This window comes from Alligator sinensis, unplaced genomic scaffold, assembly GCF_000455745.1.
Source record: "Alligator sinensis unplaced genomic scaffold, ASM45574v1 scaffold76_1, whole genome shotgun sequence".
NCBI classification, from domain to species: Eukaryota; Metazoa; Chordata; order Crocodylia; family Alligatoridae; genus Alligator; species Alligator sinensis.
In genome coordinates this window covers 2940217-2953397 of record NW_005841865.1, presented here as the reverse complement: position 1 = coordinate 2953397, position 13181 = coordinate 2940217, and the positions used below count along the sequence as shown (strand labels likewise).

The following is a 13181-nucleotide window of genomic DNA, read 5'->3' as shown; positions in this document are numbered from 1 at the left end:
CTGAACCTTCTAATGAAGGGGCCAATTACTACAAATAACTATAACGTAAGAAGTGGAAACTTTCTTCAGTGCACCTCCGAGCTCATCAGAGGCATGAACCTATATCTAAACATAGAACACAGAAGGCAGCCTGGCCGTTCCACCCACGACAACAGCAGCAGTTCTTGTTTCCTGGCCTGAGTGACCGAACCCGTGAGCTCTTCGTCCCAGTTCCCTTCCCTTGGCTTTATGCTCTTTGTGCAGTCTCTGAACATGCTGGCTAGCTAATGGACTTTCCTTATGTTTTGCAGACAATCCATTTTATGTGCACGAGTCAGCCTGGAAAGGTAGTTATGGTTAGGGTTACTGTTTCCAGTTCCAAAGAAGACACCTCTAGGGGGGGACACTTCATTCCCAACCCACAGCCCCCTGGCACTGCTGCCACCCCTCTCTCCCAAGCTGCAGTCCTTCATCCCTGGTGCTACCCGTCACTCCCAACCCGCAGCACCCTGACCCTACCAGTGCCCCTCACTCCCAATCCACAGCCCCACCCGGGCTATGCTGGTGCCTGTCCCAAACCACAGCCCCCGTTCCTGCTGCTGCCCCTCATGGCCCTGCCAGTGCCCCTCACTCCCAGCCCACAGCGCCCCCCTGGCCAAGCTGGTGCCTCTCACACCTGACCCACAGCTCCCTGGCACTGCCAGTACCTTGCACTCCCAGCCCAGAGCCCCCTGCTCCCCCAGTACCTTATTCTACACCCACAGTTCTCCCACCCCTGCCAGTGCCCCTCACTCCCAACCCACAGCCCTCCTGTTCTCCCCAGCCCTGCTGGAGAAGGCCTCCAGTTGCCCCCATCCTGACCGGCCCAGAATGCAGTGGCTCCGGCTCATGCAGGTGTCCACAGAGTGAGTCTGGCCTCAGCGGGGGCTGGAGAGAGGAGAAGAGGACACCTGGGGCACCAGTGCTGGGGCTCCTGCACTGTGCCAGGTGGCCTGGCTACATCCCCCCCGCCCAGGGCAGCGTCTCCCGGGTGCCCCACCCCCGCGAGCATGGGCACTGGCCCCCAATGTCACTAGCCTGGCTGCACAGCTCCCCACTACCCCCAAAGGGTCCCCCTGCCCCCGTGCCTTGCGGCAGCCCTCATGCCTAGATACCATTCCACAGCGCCGGCAGGCACCTGCCCCCCGCGACATACCTATCCCCTCCACCCCGCTGCCACCTGGACAGTCCCCAGGCCGGGGCCCTCCGCCTCCTGCCCTGCATACACTTACCTGCATCCAGCTGATGGGACTGCTCCCATCCCACTGCCTGACGGCATGATGGCCACGTGCACCCACATGCGCAGAACACGTGATGCCTCCTGCCTCCAATTGCTCTCCCCCTGCACCTGCCAGCAGAGCAGAGCAGAGCAGAGCAAAATCCCAGACATTTATTCAGATTTCAAAAACCTACCCAGACGGAAATGGGAGGACCCAAAAGGAAGACATGTTCAGGAAAACCCGGGCGTATGGTAACCCTAGTTATGGTATATGCGAATCTGAGACAAAGGAAGGAAATGCTTTTTTCATCCATAGCACGTATCCTGGACAAAAAAACCAAACCAACACAGCTTCTGTGAATGCTGCTCAGTTTTTCTTGCCAATGGCGAGATCAAGCTGAATCCCATACTTGTTGAAGCCCAGGTTTTCTTCAAACCTCAATTTTGCATGTTAGCATTCCTCAATATAGGCAGTAGGGCTGTGTGAAACAGCACCGTTCCATTTTTACTTGCATTTCGATGGAACAGCATTTCATTTTGAATTTCATTTAAATGCAAAACCGCTGTTCCATTTCGTTTCGTCGAAACAGTTTTGCTGTTTCGACGTTTCACTCATAGGCTATAATGGGGAAGCTCGAAACAGCCTATAACATTGTCATTTCTGGCCCGATTTGGATGAAACTTGCAGAAATGGTAGTCACTTCTGGGGGTATGACGCCTGCCAAGTTTCAAAGAGATAGGTGCAGGGGTTTCAGGGAAACTGCACCTCAAATTCTTGAAAGCAAAAAATTCATGTCACGTGTATGTGTTAAGCCACAGCGGGGTCAAAACTGCAGGGGTGGTAGCCCCTGCTGAGGCAATGAAGCCTGCCAAGTTTCATGGTGATAGGTGCAGGGGTTTGGGGGGAACTACACCTCAAGCTGTGGACAAGCAAAACTTGTGACATGGGTACTTGTGGGACTGTGTCTGTCTTGGGGCACAGGGGGGTGAAAGCTGCAGGCCTGCTAGGCCCTGCTGTGGCCATGAAGCCTGCCAGCTTCAAGGAGATAGGTGCAAAGGGAGTCTGGGTTCTGGGGCCCTGCACCTCTAGCTGCTGACAGGCAACACTCGTGACATGGGTGGGTGACACTGTGTGTGTGTTAAGGTGCGCCCTCACTCAACTGACACCAAGGCAGAAAGCAGGGCAATTCAAACAATGCTGCCTTTTATGCAGTTTTTCCATCCCTCCCCCAGAGCACTGGGATTGGAGGGGACCTCAGCGAAGGGTGACAGTCACTGGCCAGCTACACAGTCAATAATGAGAGCACTCCTTCCTCCCTCTTCCCCCTCCCTCTCCTTACTTTAGCTTCTGTTTCCCTGCAGGCAAACCCAGCTTGAGCTTTGAAACTCGAAACGTTTCAAAAATTTCAAAACGTTTCGACTTGCCTTGTTTCATTTCAAGGATGTTTTAAAGCTCTCTGTTTCGTTTTGATGTTGCTGTTTCAAGCTCAAAACAAGTCGAAACAGTGTCAAAATAAAAGTGCCAGTGAAATTTCGCACAGCCCTAATAGGCAGTACAGGTCAGTCGCATCATACGCGCATTTAACTTGCGCGAATTCAACTATATGCGGGCTGGGAGCGGGGAGCGGGGCTTGAGCTTGCACGTGGCGCTGCTGCTTACCCGGAGGCCTATTATGAAAGTGACGGTCACTGCCTCCAAAACCTCCCGCTGTTGCCATGGAGCCATGCCTGGAGCTGTGTGGCCGGCTGCCGGGTGGCAGCGGCAGCATGGTGGTGGCCGGGTGGTGCACAGCCTCCTCACCACCACCCTGCGCTGCGCCGCTGCCGCCAGCCGCACAGCTTTAAACACAGCGCTGCGTGCAAACTCAAGCCCCGCCCCCACCCCGCGTATAGTCACCGATTTTCGCCTTATGCGATTTTTGCTTTACGCGCTGACTTCAGCACCTAACCCCGTGTAAGATGCGACTGACCTGTACTCTGAACTTGTACCGGCAAACAACAAAGATACGGTAATTTGTGCTCCACAATCCAGCAAATGCAGGCTAGTTTTACAAATGCAAAAGGGAAGGCTTTAGTTATTCTGCTGCTTCGGACCTTTTGTTCACTTATAGAAAGGATGTAAAAACAGAGCAACCAACCACAATCCAATGCACTGAGGCTCCTGAATTCCTAGCATTAAAGTAAATGCTGGTAGTTTGTTTTATAAACTAATGATGACTTAAACAAGCTTCAATTATATCACACCCTTTCCAAGCACTTAACGCCTCAGTGGAGATCAGGTGCTCCCCTTATGGTTCTAGCAGCCTACAGAACAGTGCACAGGATAGAAGAGCATAACTGAGGTACATAGGCGACTTTGCCACAGTGCCCAGTAATTCTTGTGTGCGTGTGTGCCCAGCAGGTTCACACACATGATCCATGATCAGAAGAGACCCAGGCAGTCTAGAGGAATAGCAGAGACTGAACATACTGCTGTCAGAGAGATCCAAAGGTGATCTCCACAGTTTGGTCAAAGGTATTTATCTGATTTCAGTGGGATCTGGACACTTAAATGCCTTTGAGAATCCAGACCTCACCCCCTGGCCCTGAGGTGAGGTGCCTCTTGCAGAACTGGAGTAAATCTCCACCCTGATCAGATTTTAAAGCCACTGTGGACCATTACAATCATCTAGTCTAACCTGCATTATAAAGGTCGGGAAATTTCACCCAATGTCTAGTCTGCAATTTCTGGTTAAGCTAAATGATATTTTTTAGAAAACTGAAAGAAGCTTATTGAGCTTTCAGTGATACTGTTCTGAACCCAGCGTGGCAAGGAGGAGGAGTTTCCAATGTCTTGGGGACAAAGTAAGGAATCCTGAATGGACTTTTCCATCTTCCCAAATGCTCTTAGATGGAACAAGAGTGCATGCCATAACACAGTAAGGCAGCCCTGTGGCTCCCCTCTCTGGAGCAGGGTGAGACTGGAGACCTCTGATTGTAGAGAGAGACTGAAGTGACAGCCCAAATTTATTTTGGTCAACTTCTTTTTTTAAGAGGTCTGATCACATTACTGCAGAAATGCTGTTCCCAACTATCCTGGCTCCTTGACAACCCTGTCTGGGAGGGCTATTACAGCAAATGCCCCACATAGAGCCCAGGATGGGATTCTGTCCCTGGGCCACATTAGTCCTTTTCCTTCACTCACCTCTTTTGCACAGAGTCCATTTCTATTTACTACATATTCATGATGTGAGATCCTGCCCCAGAAGCAAATATTGCAATAGAAAGCATTAAAAGTCACAAAACTAGCTGAATGCATATAGGCTTGTCTTCCTCTGAAACTGAAGAAAATTCCCTTAGAGAGATGGATTTGAACGGCACATCAGTATTGCAATGTTTTGTCATGGTCTTGAGGAACCAGATTCTGGCGTCATAGGAATACGTGAGACCATTGGAGTTTCTACCCTGCATAGTTCTACGGAAGAAAAGCTTGAAAACATGTCCCAGTTAAACCTTAAAGGTTCTGCCCCAGAAAGCAAATAAAATGAATTCCCAATTATTATGTTTATTAAAAAATAATGATTTTAAGGTAAAATCTCATTACTTTAGGCCAAATTCCTAATTTCTGAACACTGGAATTTGACAATACTGAAACTCCAAACTCAAAACACCCCCAGCCAGGGTAAGATTCAAATACAGACACAAACTTTGCAGCTAACACCTGCCTGCACAACAGACCAAACTGAAACCCCAGAGATGAACAATCCAGGGCTGTGGGAATGGCTAGGTCCCGCAGGCTGGGCCTAACTCTCTGCCACAGATATTCCGAATGTTATAAAAAATGTTTCTCTCTGAGAGGCTGTAAGAGTTACCTTTTGCTGCTTGATTAACCTATTGACTACTGTAAAGCCCTGGAATAGAGGCAATGGTGGCTATTGCATGTGCTTTGGGAAAGTCTTGATAGATACACTATGTTATTAGTAGAAACACGGAGCTAAGATCCACCTTGAGTGGGCTCAAGTTTTACAGGATAAGAGCTGCAAGCCTTGGCTCTCAGCTGTTGCATTCTCCCGTAGCTCTGATAAACCGTTGCTATGCATTCCCTTATTTAGTCAGGGACTCTCTGCTGACTCCAGTGCTTTCAGTACGTCATTTGCACCATACACCACTGTCCCCCGAGGAGACACTCATTCCTGCCTATGTAATGTAGATTTGAAATGCTGAGCACATGGAGATATAAGTAACATTGCTCAAGAATGTGATTGGGCAGAAGAGTTCAGGGAAGTGATATGAGAGCTGCATTTCAAGTCACAGCAGATGGGTGCTTCTGTTATTTTAAGGGAGAGCTAAGTAGCCCCACAGACACATGGAGCACGGGTAGACTTTATATTTAGAATTCCAGACCTTGAAGCAAATCGTGTAACTGGCAAGAGGTGAGTCCTGCACAAGTGAGACCTTGAGAAAGAGGGTCGCACCATGTTTTCATGAAGCCAAACCTTCACCCCCTTCAGTTATAATTTATATACTGTCCTAGACTCTCCTTCACTTATTAGTTCAAGGCATTCTTGAGAGCCACTTTATCATGTACTAAAGAAACAATGCCAGGCACTTTAAACTCCGTTTTATAAATCCCAAGAAAGATATATGTGCAGGCTGCAGTACTTTAGATACGGTCTGATCTAAACTTAAAGCTGTACTGCACTGATCTTTATTCATGTTTGCCTCCAGTAAAAAATCTGGTGCTACAGTGTTAGACAGCTGTAGGTAAATTTGTGGCAGAGATTTCTTCTTGCTATCACATATTTGGATTTCCTGATGATAACAAATGTTCTCTGTCATTTGATATATTCTGGAGGTCAGCTGCTATAAAGTTACAACTTTCAAGGCAGTCAAAAGCCAGGGCCAAAGCCACCGTGGGCACATGACAAGGCCCATGCCAAGGGCCCTTTAAAAAAACACTGATTTCAGTCCTATTGGATAAGTGCAGTTGGATGCAAATCCTCTAGTCTAGTGGCAGTCTCTGAGAAAGCTGAGCAGAACACGTAGAGAGAGAAGGGGCTGCAGCCTCTGCAGAGCTGATTTTGTCCTTTTAAAAGCATTGGCAAGCTAAGAAGGAAAGTAATTTTTGTAGCAAGAACTACATAGCTAATGACCTGAAGGGTCTTAGGTCTCTGGAAAAAGAAACAGGCCAAATCACTCCTTTCTTATCGAGACCCAGACTTGGGCCCTTAAAAAGCAGCCAAGTCTGCACCTCATCTCATCCCATCACTGCTGCCTGTTTTTGAAGGGATCGCTTACCCTCTGCACGACAAGCTGGCGCATACCCTGCATTCTAGCACACATGCCATGAGGTAACTGCACAGACACCCGCCTCCCTAAGGCTCAGCTCTCAGCAGCTCGGGGTTCATTTTGATGACCAGAAACAGCAAGAGCTTCTCAGGGCTGCAGAGTCCCAGTCTTCAGCACCCGCCACATCAGCTTTGCGTACTTGGAGCGCCTGCTGCACAGACACTACAAGTCTTTAGCTGATCCATCAGGAATTTACAGCAAGGTTTCTAACCCCAGCCAAGAAGCCTAGAGATCACCTTTTATAAGGGTCATTGAGTAAAAGTCTCCCCTGCTGTCAAAATATGACCCAGCTTGTGTGGACACACCTGAGGTAGCGCTAAACTAGCACCTTTGGATATTGGTAGTGGCACAGCCAGGGCAGCACAGAGATCAGAGCAGCCAGCAAAGCCCATGCAAGAAACTGGATTTTACTGGGATGGTTAGCCATGCTGCTGTGGCAATGCTACTAGCAGTAGTACCCTAGGTGACTATTTTAAAGCTTGCTTGCTTGGTAGGCCTATGCAAGCTGAAGTAGTTCTAATATATTGGCTACCCTGAAATGTTGGCTTTGAGTCCAAGTATTGTGCAGATATGCCTGTCCCCTTAGTGCTATGTCTCAGGCATGGACTCTCATTTCTGCCAGTTTGGATGAGAAGGTGCCCACCAGCAGAGTTCCAGTCGTTTTTTGATAGATCAGTTCCTGAATAATGGAAACACTGGGAGGAGGCCAGATATTACTGTATTTCCTTACAAGGCTCCTTGAGTTGTAGAAAGCCAATGAAAAACCAGGATCACATCTACACATGAAGATCCTTGGATTTACTCAAGTTCCTAAAGACACTGGGCTGCCTGGCCCTAATACACAGCTCATAATGATGACCTCCTACTCTTACAGAAAGAAGAGCTACTTCCTCTGAGAGCAGGCTGAGTGGCCTTCTCCTAGATGCAAGGATGTCTCTTGGGGTCTAGGTCACTCTTTACCATTTCATATCAGGGCTTTATGCTGTCACATGTTGCCTGAGGGTAAAGCAAGGAAGCTCTGTTGACTTCAGTGTGCTTTCATCATGACATAATGCGACTCCTTCTATATTTGGATCCCGTAGTGTCACTACCAGAGAACGCATTAAAGAAGCCGCTTTACCACCTTGAAGTCACCTTCTCATTTCTGTTAAGTTCCAGCATCTCTTCCTCCCTAACCCATGCATTTCAACCTTTAATTTGCAGCACCATGTATTCCCCTTGGAAAGCACTGCATTCTTCATACTGGCACATTTACCAAGGCCTGCCCTAGACTCGATGCTTTGGAACATGCCTGCTGCACAGTAGGATGAATCTGCATGCAGGAGGCTAACTCCTCTTCTGTCCTGAAGTCATAATCAATCCAGAGTTAATTTTCCTCAGCTTTGCTGTCAGTGTGGCTATTCCACTGGAGTATGGAGAAAGCGGTCTCAGGACATGCCAGGCCTGCTGGTGGAAAGCAACCACTGTGGCTTGATGGAGGAGCTTGGATAAGGTGTGATGGATGGCTACTGGTTAGGTAGGGAGGATTGCCAAAAACAGATATTCCAGGTAGCTCTCATCGGAAACAAAGGGATTGGAAAGTCTTTTAACTTTGAGAACAAATTCAGACTCTAAAAGTGGTTTCAGAGATGGACTAGGAGGGATGAACTCTGCTGGGTCTGTTTAGGTCAATAACCATGGAGTCATGTGAGCAGCATCACTAATGTCACTAGAGTAGCACACCTAAGGAAAAGACGTTGAGACAAGGCTCTTCCTGCTCAAGTCTTGGCACTGGCAAGTTTCTAAGCAATGGTTCCAAAGCTAGGGGAGGACTCTAGAGACATGAACTTAAGTTCTGTGCTCTGCCACATCTTTCCTGTATGACCTTGGGCATGCCACTTAGCCTCTCTGTAAAATGTGGACAATAGCATTGCCCTATCCCTCAGAGGGATAACTGTATTAAAGATTAAGAGCTATTCCAGTATTACAGTATTGGGGGCCATGTATAGATCCAGGATAGGTAGTTCTAGTTATATGAATGCAAAGAAGCCCACTTGCAAGTGTTAAAAGAGAAGAAATGTTCTGTAGTTACAAGAATGCTACTTATAATACAGCACCTGTATAAGAATTTGCCATTATTTTTCACCATCTGTTAGGTATTTAGCTTGTCTTATGGATGTGGAAACTGAGGCAGAGGTCACATGACTTGGCCAAGGCCAGAAAGTCAGTCATAGTGGAACCAGGATCAGAACTTTCTACAGATAAAATTTACAGCATTTGACTTGCTCTTCACCATATCACTGACATTAAAGGAAAAGGAAGAGACATGTTAGTCAGACTTAAAAAAAAATCCCCGAGTAGAAATGTTAGCCCCTTCCAAAACAGTACTCATTTAGGGTAAAAATTCACTGAAAAGATGAACAAAGTTTAAAGTGAGCAAGAGATACAATTCTGCTCCTCCATTTCCTTAGCTCTCTCACCCTAACACCAGTCAGCCCATCCTCTCCTTGCAGCAGACCCAATATCAGCTTGTAATCAGAAATGTTTGAGAGCATTCAGGAAGCGAATGTCTGAGCAGAGCTTTTATTGTCACCAAAGGCTTCTCTAGCAAACAATACAAGGTAGGGACTCAGGGATGAACAAACCAGGACAGCATGGAAACCCCAGCAGGTTTGAGGTTAGGGAAGGGGAAGAATTGTTTCACGCCAGCTGCAGAGCTGGTAAAAGGCAATCAGAAGCAATCTATCACTTGGGGAAAGTTATGCCCTCTATCCATTGGCTTGAGACCTACATTAATCTGATGCACGAGATGGGAGGACTCATTAAGTAAAAATGGCTGTAGCGTCTTATTTCCTCTGGCTCAAAATTTTCCATAATAGGAAATTATTTCCAAGCTGTGCTAGCAAGGGACACCATCCCCCACGAGACCAGCAGGCACATTCCAAGCCCTGATGGAAAACACCACAGAATCTCCTTTTGATCTGAAGTGTAAATAGTGTATAATAAAAAAAGCCTTATATAAACTGACTGGTTTTGGGGGGGCAGCTCTGCAGCTTGAACATCATTATTTATGGCCTTGTAGCACTCTGAGTGTCTTTTCCAGTGCACTACAAAGCTGAGTAGGAGTAGAGAGAGTGTTGGACCCATCCAGATGATGTCAGGGCCAGTGCCCACTGCCAAGAGGAGCGTGGCCTGGTGCCGCTTGCCAGCTCAGGCAGCAGAGCTGATCTGTTATTTTTATCATAAGACACTCATTTGAAATCTTGCCGATTTCTTTCTGACAGTCTCCATGGCAACCAAGCCCTGCTAAAAAACAATCAAGCTCAACATTCGCACAGAAGCCTCAGTTCCACCTGGCTTCCCAGGGATCTTCCAGACGAAGCCAGAGCTGATGGCTTTTCAATGGAGGCCCCATCCCATATTTTTGCCCTGTAGCTATTTCCTGACTTTGCCTGACAAACAGGCCAAGTCATCTCCTTAGAAGTCAATCTAAACTAAAAGGGGAAAGGCAAGAAGGAACCATGCCCCTCCCAAAGCTCTTATTCAGACTCCGACTGACTAGATGCCTGGGTCAGGAGTGAATAAAAATCTAGGGCTCAAACCTGCAACTGAGACACACACTGAATAGTGTTTTACTTATGGCTCAGAGCAAATCAGTAAGGTAGGAAAGGAGGGAGTGTCATGTTCTTAAATATTCAAGGGTCAAATCCTTTGGTTCTCATTCATGGCTAAGTTCTTCCATGGCTATGCATGCTGAAATCAGAGTGACAACTAAACAGTAACCTATGGCTTAGCATGAGTTAGGGTGATGGAAATCCAGCTCTCAGTGAAAATGAAGGATCTCCATAACTAAATAAAACTCTCCTTTTATTTTTCACTTTTAAATTGGTAAAACTGAATGAATTTGTAAAACAGCCTTATTGCTGCCATTTCCCTCTTTGCACTTTACTCTGCTTGGCAAATATAACTGGGTGGGTCTACTTCATCTTCTGTCTGCACCTGTAGAAGTCTGTCTGTCCTCCGAGCCGCTGGGGTGCTGCTGTCTGTGGGGCTCTGTGGTGGGAGAAAAGTTTAACTGAAGAAAAACCGAAACTCTCTCAAACAGCAGATGACAATATTTCTATTCTATTATTACAAACTCTGCCTTTTCTTTTTTAAATACAAAATTTAAATTTTTGGCCCAAAGTACTTGTCTGCATTACTTTAAGCAAAGAAAGCCAGGTCTCCTGAAGGCTTTTCGTATTCTCCAGCAGTTTGGTGAAGGATTTCCAGTACAGAGACAAAGCAGAGAGAACCTACCCAAAGCGTTTCACAGCATTACTTTCCAGGACATCTTAAACCAGTCTGAGCTGAGACAGCAGTCTCCAAACTACTGAGAGTAGAATTCAGTTGATTTCTGCCCCATGGCCTACTGCACACAAATCCAGGTGAATCATTCAGAGCTGAGTAAACATTATCTGAAAAACTATGATGATGAATACAAGGAATTCTCCGCCAGAGGCCCCTCTTCTCTGAGCCAATACATTGGCTGGTGATGACAGTCTCTGAGCTACACTGGGCACATCTACAGGTTCGTTAACGCACCTTAAAATTACTGCGCATTTAGTTAGTACTTGCCTAATGAAGTAGCACCAGTGCATGGTTATTTTGTGACGCTTATTGTATATTAGCCTAATAACACTGCACAGTAGGCTATTAGCACGGTTTCTGACCGGCATACTAGACAGTGTTATTAGGCTAATGCGCAGTAAGCATCTTACACCCACTAAGAGTTGACCTCCACCATGAAAGCAGAGTACTCCATCTTGTTGTCAAGAGCTAAGTACAGACAGTCAAGAAGCCGGAGGCTGAATCGATTCAATCTTCACATGTTAGTCTAAGCTGCATAGATTGAACTGATAAGCAAGTGAACCAACATTCATTTTGATTCAGAAACACAGCCACATGCCTGCAGTGGCCCAGGCCAGAAGCTGAGAGGTGTTAGAGCATGCCTCCCCTCTCGGTTGGAGCAAACAGCTTGGACCAAGTCTAGCCCATGCACCGTGTGTGTGGCGGGGGCGGGTTTGCGGGGGAGATGCAAAGCATCCTAGGATTCTGGGGGGGACTGTGAGTTAGCTTAAATCTGGAGGGGATCTGATATAGAAGTTTAATCAAAATCAGTTAAAGTCTGATACTACATCCATCCAGGTTTATCTTTCAGTCATTTTGGAAGTGCTTTATGTGCACTGAACTTCTGTTGTGTTACATATCTGAACCAGTTTCCAATCACTCATACCAGTTTATGTGTAACTTCTGTCCCTAGCCAAGAAGATCCGCTCCAACCCCAGGTGTATGAACCCTAGAAATGAAATTGTAAGGACATCCTGGAGGTGCCCCGAGCCACTGTTTTCAAGCATACTGGAAACACTGGCCCTCAGCATGGTGCCAATGTCACCCCCCAAGGTAACTTCACTATTTCATTTCTGGGGCTGATGTGTGTAGACTAGAAGATATATATGAAGTGATGTTTAGGGACCTACTGAAATCGTGATTCCGTGTTTTTCACGGAAACTGCGAATTTGGGCTGGTTCCACAAAAAAAGTGTGGGCTCTGTGCTTTTGGTAGGTTCCCTGAAAAAAAGAAAAATTAACAAAAATAAAACACTGGCCCAGCTGCACAGCCTGCCGAGGGAGGGAGGGAAGTGTGGGGAAGGGGGCTGCTGGCACAGCGAGATGGGTGCCACCCCACCCCTCACCGGCTGCAAGGGCTGTCTGTCATATGGCCCCACACCTTTCTACCAACTGGCAGCAAGGGCTCTGGCCACAGTGGCGGTGAATAGGGGGTGCACAGGGGTGCATGTGCACCCCCTGAGAGCACTGATGTACCCCCTGACAGGCTGCGCTCCCTGCTTAGGCAATGGGCAGGGGAGGCAGGCAGGAGCACCTGTGCCCCCCTTGCGAGTGCCAGCCGGGGAGTGGGAGCACCAGATGAAGTGCCGCGGCCACTTCCAGGAGTGCTTCCCAGTTGGCATGATTGGCTGCGGGGAGGACACCACCTCCAGTCACTGACCGGTTGCTGGCGGGGGCACATGCCCCCCCTAACTAAGGTGGCACCAGTCGCCCATGTCTGTCCACACGACAGCCAGCTCTCACAGCCAATCTGTGGTGAAAGGTGGGGCTGTACAACCAACAGCCTGAGCAGCTAATCAGTGGTGATGGGCAGAGCCACCAGGGCCCCTCAGCCAATCAGAGGTGTGGGGAGCGGGGTGGGGAAGGCTCCACAATTAGCCTGCAAAAATGGTTGCTGGCCTGAGGATCTGCCTACAAAATTGGCTGGCTGCTACTTCAAGTTCCCTAAACCCCTAGTGATAGTGAGCGGAGAGGGGAGGGCTTACATCCTCAGCAGCAAACTAAGTCCTCTGCTGCAGTGGTGTAGACATACCTGATGCACCTTCAGTTCAGCCTACCCAGACTGGTTTTTGTCTTGGTGACTATGTCCTGAATGGTGATATCTAAGCAGCATGTTGCTTTTCTACTACGAAGTGAGAGAGCTCTAGAAACTGTCTCATTTGTTAAAATAATTATGTTATGTTGATAACCTGGTTCTGCAAAGCCACTACATGCCCTCAACCCTCATGCCACTAGGAATAGGGAAACAG

General features: G+C 47.7%; 1 protein-coding gene across 1 annotated transcript in view; it reads right to left on the bottom strand.

Moving 5' to 3' along the window:
- JPH2 (junctophilin 2) overlaps positions 1 to 13181 on the bottom strand; it is a gene marked incomplete at its 5' end in the record, with an annotated part of 66468 nt that overhangs the window by 36089 nt on the left and 17198 nt on the right. The window contains one exon of the mRNA XM_025191978.1: positions 10544 to 10597. Coding sequence (XP_025047763.1) covers positions 10544 to 10597 — 54 coding nt within the window. The remainder of the gene's footprint in view (positions 1 to 10543; positions 10598 to 13181) is intronic.